The sequence below is a fragment of the Globicephala melas genome, chromosome 18, assembly GCF_963455315.2.
Source record: "Globicephala melas chromosome 18, mGloMel1.2, whole genome shotgun sequence".
NCBI classification, from domain to species: domain Eukaryota; kingdom Metazoa; phylum Chordata; class Mammalia; order Artiodactyla; family Delphinidae; genus Globicephala; species Globicephala melas.
The window spans coordinates 32,288,159-32,304,021 of NC_083331.1; the positions used below are offsets into that span (position 1 = coordinate 32,288,159).

At 35.9% G+C, this 15,863-nt stretch overlaps 1 protein-coding gene across 4 annotated transcripts in view; it reads right to left on the bottom strand.

Annotated features, from left to right (window-relative positions):
- DIAPH3 (diaphanous related formin 3) overlaps window positions 1-15,863 on the bottom strand; it is a 547,054-nt gene that overhangs the window by 347,740 nt on the left and 183,451 nt on the right. For all 4 annotated transcript variants that reach the window (XM_060287828.1, XM_060287826.1, XM_030830361.2 and 1 more), the window contains 2 exons: window positions 12,739-12,857; window positions 9,936-10,000 (listed from right to left, as the gene is read on the bottom strand). In XM_060287828.1, coding sequence (XP_060143811.1) covers window positions 9,936-10,000; window positions 12,739-12,857 — 184 coding nt within the window. The remainder of the gene's footprint in view (window positions 1-9,935; window positions 10,001-12,738; window positions 12,858-15,863) is intronic.

Consider the following 15,863-nt stretch of genomic DNA (forward strand, 5'->3'; position numbering starts at 1 on the left):
CATACCTCAATAATACCCACCAACCTGGAAGCTCACTAATAGTGAGAACCTTTTCTATTTTATTCATCACCTTTCCAAAGCTTTATACTTATAATTAAACTCAATAAATATTCGTTGAGTGAAGTCATGAGACTGTTTCTGTCACACCTTCCTTTATATGTTGTATAACCACGTCAATATCATATATACCTTTAGGTCCTCAATCTCCCAGCCTCAAAAATCTTTGAGAGGTCATTTTCTCTACTCTCCTTTATACAACTGCTCAGCCAATGTTTACTGCTACTTAGCAAGAAATAAAAAACTAAATTCTTAGGAGATTAAGAATGAAGAAGTCTTTTTCACAATATCAATATGCACACTATCCTATCTTATAGGCCTTACAATAAGATGCAAAAGGAAAAAGAATTATTTATAGGAATAAAAATAAAACTATAAAAACAACCAGTCATAATTAGTACACTCAAAGAAAACTTATTAAAATTAACTTGACCATACTGAGAGTATCTGTATTACTTACCAAAGAGATAAATTTCTACATCTTCCCCTATAAAACGATCAGACGAAATATAAAGTGTGCTTTAGCATTTTTATATCTATAGTCAAATCACAGTAGCCTTGGGGATAAAATGAATCTCCATTAAAGACGTACTTTATAAAAACTGATATGATAGCCTTCTTCTCCAAAAGAGTTAGCAGAGCAGTATTATGCTTACAAAATTACATGCAAAAATGTCAAGAAACACAGTTAAGGTTGAAGCTCTGCTTAATTTCATTCCCTAGGGTAAATGTATTAGTGCATCTGTACAAGAAGGTGGATAACTCAATATACTCTATGTACTTTCTGACATTTCTGGTCTTCATTTTTCAAATTTATGCACTAAAATAAAGAATGTGTCTAGCAACCATGATAGCTTCCTGCCTAAAGCAAAGTATTTACATGTGTCCTTATAAAGCTATCAGAAAAAAATTCTTGCTGACACATACAAAATGATGTGGCAATAGAAATCTTCTATGGAGCAAAAAATATTTTCTGAATATACCTAACACATATAACTGCTGACTAAAAGGAGACAACTAACCTTGAACAAGTTCTTTCTTCTATTTACATGAAAAGCATACAATTTTAAAACAATGTCTTAAGAAAGATATCAAGTTTAACACCAGTCATATATGAATACTGTATACATAAAAATGATTATAAAAGCAAACGTAGGGGAGACCTTCAAGATGGCAGAGGAGTAAGACTTGGAGATCACCTTCCTCCCCCCAAATACATCAGAAATACATCTACATGTGGAACAACTTCTAGAAAACACCTACTGAATGCTGTCAGAAGACCTCAGACATCCCAAAGGCAAGAAACTCCCCAGGTACCTGGGTAGGGCAAAAGAAAAAACAGAGACAAAAGAATAGGGACAGTACCTGCACCTCTGGGAGGGAGGTGTGAAGGAGGAAAAGTTCTCACACACTGCGAAGCCCCTTCACTGGTGGAGACGGGGAGTGGCGGGGGGAAAGCTTCGGAGCCACGGAGGAGAGCGCAGCAACAGGGATGCAGAGGGCAAAGTGGAGAGACTCCCGCACAGAGGATCGGTACCGACCAGCACTCACCAGCCCGAAAGGCTTGTCTGCTCATACTCCCGCACAGAGGATCGGTACCGACCAGTACTCACCAGCCCGAAAGGCTTGTCTGCTCAAACTCCCGCACAGAGGATCGGTACCGACCAGCACTCACCAGCCCGAAAGGCTTGTCTGCTCATCCACCGGGGCAGGTAGGGGCTGGGAGCTGAGGCTCAGGCTTCGGAGGTCAGATCCCAGGGAGAGGATGGGTTGGCTGCGTGAACACAGCCTGAAGGGGGCTAGGGGGCCACAGTGAGCCAGGAAGGAGTCCAGGAAAAAGTCTGGACCTGCCTAAGAGGCAAGACATTGTTTCTGGGTGCATGAGGAGAGGGGATTCAGAGCACCACCTAAACAAGCTCCAGAGATAGGCACAAGCCACGGCTATCAGCACGAACACCAGAGACAAGCATGAAACGCTAAGGCTGCTGCTGCAGCCACCAAGAAACCTGTGTGCACGCACAGGTCACTATCCACACCTCCCCTCCCGGGAGTCTGTGCAGCCCACCACTGCCAGGGTCCCATGATCCAGGGACAACTTCCCCGGGAGAACACACGGCTCGCCTCAAGCTGTTGCAACATCCCCAGCCCTCTGCAGCTGCAGGCTCTGCCCGCATTCCGTACCCCTCCCTCCTCCCGGCCTGAGTGAGCGAGAGCCCACGAATCAGCTGCTACTTTAACCTTTCCTGTCTGAGCGAAGAACTGACGCCAGAGGGTGACCTACACGCAGAGGCGGAGCTAATCCAAAACTGAACCCCAGGAGCTGTGCAAACAACGAACAGAAAGGGAAATTTCTCCCAGCAGCCTCAGGAGCAGTAGATTATATCTTCACAATCAACTTGATGTAGGCTGCATCTGTGGAATACCTGAATAGACAACGAATCATCCCAAAATTGAGGCAGTGAACTTTGGGAGCAAATGTAGACTTGGGGTTTGCTTTCTGCATCTAATTTGTTCCTGGTTTTACGTTTATATTAGTTTAGTATTTAGAGTTTATTATCATTGGTAGATTTGTTTATTGATTTGGTTTCACTCTTCCTCCTTTTTTTTCTTTTTTTCATATATAGATATATATATTTTTTTCGTTTTTCTCTTATTTTTAGTGTGTATGTGTATGCTTCTTTGTGGGATTTTGTCTGTATAGCTTTGCTTTTACCATTTCTACTAGAGTTCTGTCTGTCCATTTTTTTTTTTTTAAGTATAGCTTTTAGCGCTTGTTATCATTGGTGGATTTGTTTTTTGGTTTGGTTACTCTCTTCTTTCTTTCTTCTTTCTATTACTTTTTAACTTTTTTTATTTTTAATCATTTTTTTAATGATTTGATTTGATTTGATTTGATTTTTCTCTATTTTTCTCCCTTTGCTTCTGAGCCGTGTGGATGACAGGGTCTTGGTGCTCCAGCCAGGTGTCAGGCCTGCGCCTCTAAAATGGGAAAGCCGAGTTCAGGACATCGGTCCACCAGAGAACTCCCGTCTCCATGTAATATCAAACAGCGAAAGCTCTCCTGGAGATCTCCATCTGAACGTTAAAACCCAGGTCCAGTCAACAACCAGCAAGCTACAGTAGTGGACACCCTATGCCAAACAACTAGCAAGACAGGAACACAACCCCACTCATTAGCAGAGAAGCTGCCTAAAATCATAATAAGGTCACAGACACCCCAAAACACACCACCAGAGGCAGTCCTGCAAGACAGAAAGACAAGATCCAGCCTCATCCACCAGAAAACAGGCAGTAGTCCCCTCCACCAGGAAGCCTACACAACCCACTGAAACAACCTTAGCCACTGGGGGCAGGAACCAAAAACAACGGGAACTACGAACCTGCAGCCTGCGAAAAGAAGACCCCAAACACAGTAAATTAAGCAAAATAAGAAGACAGAGAAACACACAGCAGATGAAGGAGCAAGGTAAAAATCCATCAGGCCATACAAATGAAGAGGAAATAGGCACTCTACCTGAAAAAGAATTCAGAGTAATGACAGTAAAGGTAATCCAAAATCTTGGAAATAGAATGGAGAAAATACAAGAAATGTTTAACAAGGACCAAGAAGAACTAAAGAGCAAACAACAACGATGAACAACTCAATAAATGAAATTAAAAATTCTCTAGAAGGAAGCAATAGCAGAATAACTGAGGCAGAAGAATGCAGAAGTGACCTGGAATACGAAATAGTGGAAATAACTACTGAAGAACAGAAAGAAGAAAAAAGAATGAAGAGAATTGAGGACAACCTCAGAGACGTCTGGGACAACATTAAATGGACCAATGTTCGAATTATACGGGTCCAAGAAGAAGAAAAGAAAAAGAAAGGGTCTGAGAAAATATTTGAAGAGATTATAGTTGAAAATTTCACTAATAGGGGGAAGGAAATAGTCCAGGAAGCACAGAGAGTCCCATACAGGATAAATCCAAGGAGAAACATGCCAAGACGCATACTAAACTATCAACTATTAAATACAAAGAACAAATATTAAAAGCAGCAAGGGAAAAACAACAAATAACACACAAGGGAATGCCCATAAGGTTAATAGCTGATCTCTCAGCAGAAACTCTGCAAGACAGAAGGGAGTGGCAGGACACATTTAAAGTGATGAAAGGGAAAAACCTAAAACCAAGATTACTCTACCCAGCAAAGATCTGAATCAGATTCGATGCAGAAATTAAAACCTTTATAGATAAGCAAAGGCTAAGAGAATTCAGCACCACCAAACCAGCTTCACAACAAATGCTAAAGGAACTTCTCTAGGCAGGAAACACAAGAGAAGGAAAAGACCTACAATAACAAACCCAATTCAATTAATAAAATGGTAATAGGAACATGCATATCGATAATTACCTTAAATGTAAACGGATTAAATGCTCCAACCAAAACACAGACTGGCTGAATGGATACAAAACAAGACCCGTATAGATGCTGTCTAAAAGAGACCCACTTCAGACCTAGGGACACATAAAGACTGAAAGTGGGGGATGGAAAAGATACTCCATGCAAATGGAAATCAAAAGAAAGCTGGAGTACCAATTTTCATATCAGACAAACGGACTTTAAAATAAAGACTATTAGAAAAGACAAAGAAGGACATTACATAATGATTAAGGGATCAATCCAAGAAGAAGATATAACAATTGTAAATATTTATGCACCCAACATGAGAGCACCTCAATACATAAGGAAAATGCTAACAGCCATAAAAGGAGAAATGGACAGTAACACACTCATAGTAGGGAAGTTGAAAATTTCCCCACTTTCACCAATGGATAGATCATCCAAAATGAAACTAAATAATGAAACGCAAGCTTTATATGATACATTAAACAAGATGGACTTAATTGATATTTATAGGACATTCCATCCAAAAACAACACAATGCACATTCTTCTCAAGTGCTCATGGAACATTTTCCAGGATAGATCATACCCTGGGTCACAAATCAAGCCTTGGTAAATTTAAGAAAATTGAAACCGCATCAAACATCTTTTCCGATCACAACGCTATGAGACTACATATCAATTACAGGAAAAAATCTGTAAAAATACAAACACATGGAGGCTAAACAATACACTCCTTAATAATAAACAAGAGATCACTGAAGAAATCAGAAAGGAAATCAAAAATACCTAGAAACAAAGGAAAATGAAAACACGCCAACCCAACACCTGTGGGATGCAGCAAAAGCAGTTCTGAGAGGAAAGTTTATAGCAATACAATTCTACCTCAAGAAACAAGAAATATCTCAATTAAACAACCTAAACTTACCCCTAAAGCAATTAGAGAAAGAAGAACAAAAAACCCTCAAAGTTAGCAGAAGGAAAGAAATCATAAGGATCAGATCAGAAATAAACGAAAAAGAAATGAAAGAAACAATAGAAAAGATCAATAAAACTAAAAGCTGGTTCCTTAAGAAGATAAACAAAATTGATAAACCATTAGCCAGACTCATCAAGAAAAAAAGGGATAAGACTCAAATCAATAGAATTAGAAAGAAAAAAGGAGAAGTAACAACTCACAATGCAGAAATACAAAGGATCATGAGAGATTACTACAAGCAGCTATATGCCGATAAAATGGACAACCTGGAAGAAATGGACAAATTCTTAGAAAAGTACAACCTTCCGAGACTGAACCAGGAAGAAATAGAAAATATAAACACACCAGTCACAAGCACTGAAATTGAGACTGTGATAAAAAATCCTCCAACAAACAAAAGCCCACAACCAGAGGGCCTCACAGGTGAATTCTATCAAGAATTTAGAGAGCTAACACCTATCCTTCTAAAACTCCTCCAAAATATAGCAGAGGGAGGAACATTCCCAAACTCATTCTACTAGGCCACCATCACCCTGACACCAAAACCAGACAAAGATGTCACAAAGAAAGAAAACTACAGGCCAGTATCACTGATGAACATAGATGTAAAAATCCTCAACAAAATACTAGCAAACAGAATTCAACAGGATGTTAAAAGGATCATACACCATGATCAAGTGGCGTTTATCCCAGGAATGCAAGAATTCTTCAATATACGCAAATCAATCAATGTGATAAACCATATTAACAAACTGAAGGAGGAAAACCATATGATCATCGCAACAGATACAGACAAAGCTTTTGACAAAATTCAACACCGATTTATGATAAAAACTCTCCGGAAAGTAGGCACAGAGGGAACCTACCTCAACATAATAAACACCATATATGACAAACCCACCGCAAGTAGCATACTCAATTGTGAAAAACTGAAAGTATTTCCACTAAGATCAGGAACGAGACAAGGATGTTCACTCACGCCACTCTTATTTAACATAGTTTTGGAAGTCCTAGCCACAGCAAGCAGAGAAGAAAAATAAATAAAAGGAATACGAATTGGAAAAGAAGAAGTAAAACTGTCACTGTTTCAGATGACATGATACTATACATAGAGAATCCTAACGATGCCACCAGAAAACTACTAGAACTAATCAATGAATTTGGTAAGGTTGCAGGATACAAAATTAATGCACAAAATCTCTGGCATTCCTATACACCTACAACGAAAACTCAGTTAGTGAAATTAAGGAAACAATCCCATTTACCACTGCAACAAAAAGAATAAAATACCTAGGAATAAACCTACCTAAGGAGACAAAAGACCTCTATGCAGAAAACTATAAGACACTGATGAAAGAAATTAAAGATGATACAAACAGATGGAGAGATATACTATGTTCTTGGATTGGAAGAAGCAACATTGTCAAAATGATGATACTACCAACAAAAAATTTCACAATTTATATGGAAACACAAAAGTCCCCGAATAGCCAAAGCAATCTTGAGAAAGAAAAACGGAGCTGGAGGAATCAGGCTTCCTGACTTCAGACTATACTCAAAGCTACAGTAATCAAGACAGTATGGTATTGGCAGAAAAACAGAAATATAGATCAATGCAACAGGATAGAAAGCCCAGACATAAACTCCCGTACATATGGTCACCTTATTTTTGATAAAGGAGGCAAGAATATACAATGGAGAAAAGACAGCCTCTTCAATAAGTGGTGCTGGGAAAACTGGACAGCTACATGTAAAAGAATGAAATTAGAACACTCCCTAACACCATACACAAAAATAAACTCAAAATTGATTCAAGGCCTAAATGTAAGGCCAAACACTATAAAACTCTTAGAGGAAAACATAGGCAGAACACTCTATGACAGAAATCACAGCAAGATCCTTTTTGATGCACCTCCTACAGAAATGGAAATACAAACAAAAATAAACAAATGGGACCTAATGCAACTTAAAAGCTTTTGCAGAGCAAAGGAAACCATAAACAAGACAAAAAGACAACCCTCAGAATGGGAGAAAATATTTGCAAATGAAGCAACTGGCAAAGGATAAATTTCCAAAATATACAAACAGCTCATGGAGCTCAATATCAAAAAAATGAACAACCCAATCCAAAAATGGTCAGAAGACCTAAATAGACATTTCTCCAAAAAAGATATATAGATTGCCAACAAACACGTGAAAGAATGCTCAACATCACTAATCATTAGAGAAATGCAAATCAGAACTACAATGAGGTATCACCTCACACTGGTCAGAATGGCCATCATCAGAAAATCTACAAACAATAAATGCTGGAGGTGGTGTGGAGAAAAGGGAACTCTGTTGCACTGTTGGTGGAAATGTAAATTGATACAGCCACTATGGAGAACAGTATGGAGATTCCTAAAACACTAAAAATAGAACTACCATGTGACCCAGCAATCCCACTCCTGGGCATATACCCTGAGAAAACCATAATTCAAAAAGAGTCATGTACCAGTGTTCACTGCAGCTCTATTTACAATAGCCAGGACATGGAAGCAACCTAAGTGTCCATCGACAGATGAATTGATAAAGAAGATGTGGCACATATATACGGTGGAATATTACTCATCCATAAAAAGAAACGAAATTGAGTTATTTGTAGTGAGGTGGATGAACCTATATTCTGTCATACAGAGTGAAGTCAGAAAGAGAAAAACAAATACCATATGCTAACACATATATATGGAATCTAAAAAAAAATAATAATGGTCATGAAGAACCTAGGGGCAAGATGGGAATAAAGACACAGACTTACTAGAGAATGGACTTGAGGACATGGGGAGGGGGAAGGGTAAGCTGGGATGAAGTGAGAGATTGGCATGGACTTACATATACTACCAAATGTAAAATAGATAGCTAGTGGGAAGCAGCCGCATAGCACAGGGAGATCAGCTCGGTGCTTTGTGACCACCTAGAGGGGTGGGATAGGGAGGGTGGGAGGGAGACACAAGAGGCAGGAGATATGGGGATATATGTATATGTATAGCTGATTCACTTTGTTATAAAGCAGAAACTAACACACCATTGTAAAGCAATTATACTCCATAAAGATGTTTTTAGAAAAAGGAAATTTAAACTATCTGGGATGCATTCAAATCAAACACTTGAAAGTTTGCTACTACTTTCCCACGATGAATTGAAGTATTTACTGAGCTTGGAATACAGAGTCAGTGGGGTGAAAGGTCACCATACAACACAAACATTTATCAACTGGAACACTTATGACACTTAATTTAAAGGATCTAATAATTTGTTTCCCCCTGTAAACTAAGTTGCTTCGCAGCAATGGTGATATATCCACAGCTGTAATCCAAGCTTACAGCCAAAGGCCTGGGAGATAATATCCTCTCACTAAGTATTTGATGAAACTTAGGACTTCTTGGACAGGATACTTACAAAGTTCTTCATAAGTTACAAATAACTTATGAAAGTGTCTACCATTTGCAAGTTATGTTTTATCTTAAAAGTCTATAAAAAATGTACAATTCTCTCAAGATTCATTTAGGGCCTGACACATCAAAAATGTAGACTCTCTGGAATAGTGCCTAACTCAGTGTAAATGTTCCTTTTGTATGTGTTCATTGAGGTGGTGGTAGCAGTAATTACCATGATTCTTTGAATGTGAGGAACCAGCCCTAAGAATTCAAATCAGAATGACTACTTAAAATGTAAAGAATCCAACAACAACAAAAAATAATAAAATTTAAAAGTAAAATTTTAAAAACAGAAAAAGTCCAATAGATACCCATTAAGTAGAGATAAAAGCACAAAACAGTACCTTAAAGAAAAGTGGGGAATGGCTAGATGGTCAGCAGTACTATTGGCCAGAAACAAATGAAACTGCTGACATTCAATATTTTTTATCTATGAAAATGATAAGTTTATGTGGTTCCTCTTAGTCTAATGAAGTAACTTTAATCAAAACAGAAAGCAAGTTAAACTTTTTCTCTTAAAATTTTTAGACATAATTTCAATCTTAAGGGCCTGAATTTATATGATGTCTTGAGAAATACTTCAATCTTAAAATGCTGACTCTATACATTGTCAATCATTTATTCATTCAACTCATTCAAAGAATATGTTTTAGTTCTCAGTCCAGGAATTGTTCTAGGTGCCAGGATAGTGAATAAAGCAAACACAAATCCCTCATAAAGTTTATTCCAGAGGGAGAAATAAACAAGACATTTCCATATACACACACAGATACCTGAATTGTGCAACATATCAGATAGTGATAAATACAACAGTAGAAAAACAAGAAAAGAAGCACAGGGAGGGTCAGAGTTGGGAGTGGGGAGTTTAAATGTTTAAATATAATGGTCCAGGAAGTCCTCCTCAGAGAATGGCATTTGTGCAAATACCTGAAGGAGGTAAAGAAGGAAGTGAGAAGAAGGCACAGAGTCCATGAGGCAGAAGCAGAGCTGCAGGAGCCCCCATATAGTCTTGCAAAGTTAGTCAAATTACTTACTTTCTTGTTAAGTTCTGATGCTTTCTCTTCAAACTCTTCTAGTTTCACCTGATACATGCAAATATCTAAAATTGCAATGACAAAATTTTTATTAAATTCATTGTTACTTTAAAAGTTTAAAAAGAAAAAAACAGAAAAATTAGAAATAGTGTCAGTAATAAAATCAACAAAATGGTGAAACATATAATGTTGGAATGGAGGATTTTCTAAGCATGATACCAAGGTCACAAAATTTAAGGAGAAAGATAAACCAAATTACAATTCTAACCTTGTATTAGGCAAAAGGAGGAGGGAGTTCAACTGTAACATACAATACTAAAAGGTTGCTATCCTCAATTCATAAATATTTTGAAAAAAGAGAAGAGGATAGTCAATACCAACTAGGAAAATGTGCAATAGTAATGAGCAGAAAATTAGGAATAAAAAAATTAAAAATTGCTAAATCATAAGAACAGATACTTGATTTTCCCTAGTAATATGAAAATATAAAAAAGTTTTAATGAGAAATAAGCAAAGATTAAATGATCCCTAATGTCAAGTATTGGAGATAGCACAGGGAACCCTACTCTCCTAAAAACAGTGGAAGTATAATTAAGGAACTTTGCTGATGAGAAACGATGCAATATGTACTAAAACTTAAAATTAATATTTTCTTTCACCCAGTAATGTATTTCTAGGACTTCGCCTTTAAGCAAGAATATTCATTAAAATATTATGTTAGCAAAAAACTGCAAATAACTTAAATGTCCACCAATAATAGATTGACTAATAAGCTCTGATATGTATCCACATGATGGGATACTTGGCAGGAGAAGTAATTCATATTATGAATGAATTCATTATGGATGTCTCATGAATGTACTGTATCCCTTCTTTCTTTTTTTAATGAAAGTAATAATGAACATGGTTTAAGAAAATATACCACAGAACAAGTTAGAAGAAGCAAAAGTCAACCAAATCATTGCATCCAAAACTCAGTCCCACTTCCTAAATGCTTCCTCTTACAGCTCTGGTGGTTAGCTTCCTAACTCAAAATAAAGTGTGTACACCATTATTTTCTGATTTAACTATTTAGGACATTGTAGATAATTTCCTACTATGAAATAAGAAAACACTGTTTCCCAACTAATCCCAATTTTTGATAATTTTACTTTCATTTTGCTGGCTCTGTAACACTAAATTAATACTTAATCTTCTGATTCCTGTTGCACAGACAGCATCTCTTGAATCCCTCTTTTAATATATGGAGTTATCTGTGCCCTATACTTTCCAATATCTGTCTCCCCTACTGTCCTCTCTCACCTAAGCGTGTAAATACAGGGACACTCTCTTCTGTACTTAAGTCTTCTGCATTGTGTCTATAAGTTTATTCTAAACATTTACAATAAATAAACACAATGGACTTATTGTAACTATGTAACATGTTTCACTTATATAGCCAAGAAGTATTCAAAGATTATATAGTAATTCCTTCTCAAGAATTCAATGTCAAAACCTCTCACCTACTCAAGACAAAATATTCCTAATGTCCAGGTAGAAAAAGTTTTCTCTTCAGACACTATTCAGAATCATTCCACATTTTAGTTTGCTACATATTTAGAGCATATTTTTCTTCATTTCTATGTCCCTCCCACCCCCAAGAACTCCTAATTTCTTCTCTCCTGCAGAGAGAAACAAGTATTCACTTTATCAGTCTCACTAGTATTATCTACTCCTTTCTCATTCTATACATTCCACACTTCTTCCTGAACTCAAACATTATATGAAGAAAAAACAACTTCATGCAAATAATAGATATTCCTTTTTAATGCTAAACCAAGATTTGACATACGGTAACTTCTTAAACATTAGTTACAATGTGGAATCGCGTATGATGTCAATGACCATTTTGTACTGTTACTTTTAAATCATTTAGACACATCAAGCCCTGGTCATTTGGGAAAGAGTGGTTTGCAGAGTCATGCAGATCCTCCAAATGGTGACACATCTCATCATACAATATCAAAATAAACAGATAGGGTAATACCACCACTGATCTCATCAGAAAAAAATTTAGGACCGCAAAGCTGCCAAGATGATGGTAGCAAGTACAAGTTTTCCAAAACTCAAATATTTACCTGAATATTCCAATTTTATCATTGGTAACATATTCTATCATTTTCATTGAAGTTACAGACACATTTTATTTCATTTTTAGGAAAGTGTGTGCCAAACACTCACATCTGAGTAGCCACAATTTGTATGACGATCCTTTTTTCAAAGTTAAAAAAAAAAAGCAGGCATTTCAGCTGGCAGCTCAGACGATTACACAAGTATTTCCAATTGGACTCTGGTTTGCAGCACAAGTGATTCACACACACAATATATTGAATATTGAATATATTCACACAGAATATTGAAATGATGTGTGTGCAAAGGTAGATATTTAATAAAATTAACTTTTTTTAGTTCTTTATCAAGGACATTCTTAAATAAAAAATGGCACTTTTTTTGTTTCATTTCTTTTGTTTTACTGAGAATAAAGAATCCCATGGCTACTAATACTGCTTGGTGCCACTGCCTTGATTCACAACAAAGTACCAGCAGTTTTCCCAATATTGCTCTGAAAATACCAACAGAGTAAAAATGCCAAATAACTGTCTCAGTATTGTTATGAAAATAATTTTGCCTATTAGGACCTCCTGAAAAGGTATCCAGGACCCTCTGGAGTCTACAGCCCACACTGTGAGAAACAACACTCTAGCACTAACCCATGGGTAAGGGACATAAGGTATTTTCATTTAAATAACAGAGAAACACTCACCAACAAACTGACTTAAATCTAAGTCTAGTCTTTTTCGATATGTGAAGTCTGGATCCATCCCATCTCTATGCAGTACAATCTGGGATACACACTCATCAATTAATTTGAAGTACTGTTGCCTAGAACCAAGGAAAAGAATAAATGTACACTCTATTAGTGTAACTTTACATCAAAACATTTCAGTAGCTTGATTTCTACTTCAATAATATACAACTGTATAGTTCAACAGTTGACATATAGATTTAACATGAGAGTGAGAGTAAATACAACTGCCACTTTCCTTCTAATGATTTTAACACACTACATTTTTTATGATCTTTTAGCTATAAATACAGTGTGCTTTAAAGATCATTTTCTTGCAAAAGTCAGAATCTTGACTTAATTAGTAGGTAGTAAGAAATAGAATATTAAAATGAAGTGATATGTACTTAAAAGCAGTCCTCAGCAGAGATCATCAACCTATCACTGTACCATACTGAAAGAGCTACCATTAATTCATTTTATTAATACAAACCAAAAGATATATTTTCTAAAAAATTATCTGGAAGGTTCTTAAAAACATACAGTTCACTGTTTTTAGAATGTTTGTGATACTGTGAATTATAAACAATATCAAATGAATGTTCCTTACTCAAAAGAAAGCTAGAAAACTTCAGTATAACAATTTTTGTCCAAAATTTAAATTTAATTAAAATCCCCAAATAGCCTTCATGTGTTAGTACAATTAAGTTCAATCCACCTGTGTTAGTAATAAGCTAAAATACATCCCTTAAAACTCAAGCCAACAAACGTGAAAGAAATATCCAGAAGATTTTACAAACAAAACCAAACTACAGTGATAGAGAGGGTGGGTAATATTCTAATGAATACAGTCCTCCATCCGAACCACCACCTAGGACTATTTCTTCTCAATGACTTTTTGCACAGTTTTCCTCTCCAACCCCTTCTCACCACGTATGTGATGATGCCTCCAGCTACTTGAGACTTCCTTCCCTGTATACTATGACCTACTGCCCTGGACCTATTTACCTGGTACCTAATAAACCATCCATTATGCTGAATAAAATTCACTACAGCTTAACATTAGCAAATAAGACAATGTTCATTAATTGTCATAGAGTAAAAATATTCAAGACATAGTGTTCTTGGATACCAATTAAAGCAAGAAGGTATTATCAATGCTTTCATCAATTTTCTCAACTTCTTTCAATGAAATAATCTCCCATTCCCTAATATTTTAGCTATAATAACCACATTTACACTTGAGGTACATAAATTGCACACACGTTTCTAGCTATCACATTTAAAAACTGAGATGACACACTCTGTCCCTTTTTTACTCTTTTTAATGTTATCTTGATGTTGTTTTAATAAAAACATGGCTTAAATTAACACCAGCTATTGTGTATAATGTTTTTAAAAAACATAATGTCATTAAGTGTTTTCTCACTTCCACAACCCTAAATTATGAGCTCATTTATAATGTAGCTGAAAATTCATGCAAAAACTCTTACAGTAAGGCAATACTAGTAAAGAACAACGTACGTCTGGAATTCAGAAATGTAAATCTAGAAAATAATCTCTATGAGTGATATTGGTAAGGTAGTGAATATGTCAAAGGAATATGTAAACAACCTAATTAAGGGATAAACATAAATGTCATTACTTCATTAATAAAAGTCATTTTTGTTGGAGAATATTTTGAAATCACCTTCACTTTCTCTGCAGTTTTTTTTTTTTACCAAATATCAGAAATTATCTCCCATGCACATTCAACTAACATGCTATTCTGCACACAATAAGCCATTAGTAATTTGTTACAGAATTGAATTTGATCTTCTATCCACCTTCCAATTATCTTACTGCATTTGATTTTTCTTGGGGACCTTTGATGTACATTCTCCAATCAAGTTCCATTTCAGTAAAATTTCCTTTTGTTCCAGATGTGAAAGTAAGCAAAGATTTTAATTTTCCTATCCACTAATTCTTTTAAATGACAATATTTTGCATTCTACAATGAAAATTAACTTATAAAAAACTTCAAAATTTGTATTTATTAATGTCAATATTAATTTTAAATGTTCATCAGTCAAAAATGTTCAGATAACTGAATATTTCTGAAAGGCGAAATCTAGGTCCATTCGAGATAGTAAAACCGAAAAATGAAGGTAAAACCAAAAGAACAAGATTTATGAATCTTGGACCACACAGCAAAAAGAGTAAAATTTACTGTATGTTAATTAAAAGGATGAATATATAATAAAAATATTATGTAAGTGACCACAATTCTGACTCTATCTTGTAATAAATGTATACTCACTATAAGAATCAACAACAACAATAATAGTAATAAATAACTGAGAATTTTGGAACATAGGAAAGAATCGATGGGATCATCTTCACTACGGCCGTCATGGGAAGAATTCTGCCTTCATAGCAACCATATCTGGAACAAAGACCAAGGGCCTCGGGCTTAAAGAGCCAAGAAAGAAGGCAACATAGACGAGTATCAAACTTAAAAGGTACTACTCAAAAAATGACCAAACTAGATGAACTTCTATGCCTCACTAATGTCACTTTGGTAATGCTACAATGTAATATTTCTTTAGACTCTTGATTCCACTAAAGTGAAAGGCTCGCCTGAGTGTGCCCCACTACAGTTGTGCTTTTTAATCTGTTTTGAAGTTAGACACAACCACATGCTCCCTGGAACACAGATGAAGGGATTAAATAACCCCCTTTGTAACACTGTAGACACATTCAACGCTTCAAAAGCAAACAGCAGTCTTAAATTCTTGGAAATTCAAGCGGCAAAAAATCAGAGGTTGACAGGACCAACCACACAGGTATCAAGAAAAGGATGGGGCTACTTTAGAATAAATGGAAGTTCCAAGTTTATTTTTAGGTAAATCTTCAGGAGAGTATAGTATTACAATTAGTGGGGTACCTATGATACTTAAAAATATTATTAATCAAGTATTAGTATTTTTTATCTAGCATTTATAGAGTGGTTAAATATTTAAAGTGTCTTATTTTAATAAAATATGAGAAAGAAGCAAATGAAGTCTCAAAACAGGTTCCTGAACTCTATTTTAGAATATCACTGGGACTTCCAAATTCTACAA